Source organism: Branchiostoma floridae, chromosome 8 (assembly GCF_000003815.2).
Source record: "Branchiostoma floridae strain S238N-H82 chromosome 8, Bfl_VNyyK, whole genome shotgun sequence".
Taxonomy (NCBI): domain Eukaryota; kingdom Metazoa; phylum Chordata; class Leptocardii; order Amphioxiformes; family Branchiostomatidae; genus Branchiostoma; species Branchiostoma floridae.
In genome coordinates this window covers 566864-569018 of record NC_049986.1, presented here as the reverse complement: position 1 = coordinate 569018, position 2155 = coordinate 566864, and the positions used below count along the sequence as shown (strand labels likewise).

At 44.8% G+C, this 2155-nt stretch overlaps 1 protein-coding gene across 1 annotated transcript; it reads left to right on the top strand.

The window, feature by feature from the left end:
- The first annotated feature begins 311 nt into the window (after positions 1-311).
- LOC118420959 lies at positions 312-1879 on the top strand. Its single transcript, XM_035828061.1, has 3 exons — positions 312-583; positions 691-750; positions 1677-1879. The coding sequence occupies exons 1-3, from the start codon at positions 454-456 to the stop codon at positions 1877-1879; spliced, it is 393 nt and encodes a 130-aa protein (XP_035683954.1). The 5' UTR covers positions 312-453.
- Positions 1880-2155: the final 276 nt, after the last annotated feature.

Below are 2155 nucleotides of genomic sequence, written 5' to 3'. Positions count from 1 at the left end.
CAACCCTTTCACATGATATACGATACTGCACAGGTGACAGGAAGTGTGAAGTAGTTCACACATACACGCACATGTTTTCTACACCTGTATGATGTGTATCTAACCGCTGCTCTTTTTGTTCTCTGTGCACAAAAGTAAAGATGGGTGCGCCGGATGCCAGAGTAGAAGGGACGAAGCCTGATTGGTTGTCAGGCTTTCCAGTCATACTACTGTACAGTACATCACCTGGAAAACCACTCTAGCCACTGTTTGTTACAGAGGACACACGTACTCGAGTACTGGCCTGGCATGGTGGGGAAAATGTACAAGGCAGACAATACGATTTGTGGCTTGCGGTAAAAGAAAGTCCAGAAGATCAATTATTTGTGGCTCTGAATCGTAGCCGTCGCCAACTTGCACAATACTACAGCATCGAGTTAGGATCAGTTAATTTTAACCCACCGCTCCACCAAGATGCCGACCATCGTTCCCACCTGTCCCGAGGGGATGGCGTTTGAACCAGACCCTGTGTCCGACTGTATGTCGTGTGGTCTGTGTGTGCAGTTTCCTAACACAGGGATATGTTCTACACAGAAATGCATAGGTAAGGAAACTTCTATCGTGTTATCATTTGAATGAAGGAAAAGTATTTGATATGCCTGTTATGTTAACTGATCGTTTCTTTGAAAAAAATATGTTCATGTTTTATAGATTTTCTGCGAAAACCAGTGACGGAAGCGCTACAATCATCTACTCAGAAATGGATCACAGGTAATTATTCATTATACTATTTTTCTGTCATTATCCATGTACCAATGCGTAAAGTAACTAGCAGTGCCCATGAGAAGTGAAATCTGGAGGCAAGCCGTGATTTTTCTCTGTGGGATTTTACATTGCGCGTGATGAAGCCCGCCCCGTGCAACCATCTGTTCAGATAAAGATCATTTGCTCATGCCCCGCAGACTGTTTCCCCCTTGGCCTCTGGTCTGTACGGTGGTGAGAGTATGTGAGAGTAAGGCCTAAGTGAACTGCCAATCAAGCACTCAGCGAACCGTACACGGGCCCGCTCGATCCAGACTAGCGACTTGAAATTTGTCATGCTGCAACAACTTTCGGAAGTAAATTCCCTCGATCCGTCACTCTAAAATAAATTCAGTAGCTAAGTGTGGATCCTAAAAAAAGGAGAAATCTATTCGATTCTTCTACCAGGTGCCATAACTTTTACAGTCATTACTCTAATAAGTGTTGAATCACGCTTGTCCCCGTGTACCTACAGGGTGTGGTATAAAGAGGAAGTTTGCTCGAGTGCATGTCAATTGTTCGTCCAAACTTTCCCCGACCTTGATGTCGCACGGTTACAAAAGCTGAGAGCGGAAGCAAGCAAGAGTCTTACAAAACCTTTTATTTGCTTGTACTACGGTTGAAGCTGTCGCGCTAGACTTACGATATCGATTTACCAGCTATAGGGTGCATGAAATGTTCAAAATGCTCATAATCATGTTGCCATTTAAGTTAAAGTGCGCATGACTATTGATCTACAAGCAGATGTAGGGGGCTAACTCGTTACATTTTTCTAGCTGTCTTTTTCATTTGAGGAGTTATTTTGACACGTACAGAAAAGGGCAGCTAGGAATTGGTGGCCATCTACCTATCATATGCTTGGAGATTATGATACAAGACTGTACTGTCATTTTCAGACATAACACCAACCGAGCAAACTGTGTGGGTTCCCGTGTGGATTGTGGCGGTATGCCTGGGTATACTGCTTGTCGTGGTGGTGGGAGCTGTGGTCTGGGCGGTTTGTCTCCGGAAGAAGAAACAACAGGCCGAGGTTATCTTGGGCAACCACGAAAGTAAGACTTTAAACATATTTGACAACATCGCAAGTATAGTAATATGATAGGGTACCATTAGGGTGCTACCCAGTACCCACCGGAATTTTGAGATTTTGAGTCCATTTGATCGTTTCAGTGCGGTCCTTTTGGCCTTGGTACAGCCAACGAGCGCGGAGAACGTCTAGTGGAATTCTGCCAGGACAACGGTCTGTTCATTACAAACACTGGTTTTAAGCACCATGTAAGAAGACGGTACACCTGGCAGGCGCCCGGGGGAAGGTACAGGAACCAAATTGACTACATTCTCATCAACAATAGAGGAGAAAGTGGTCACCAACAGG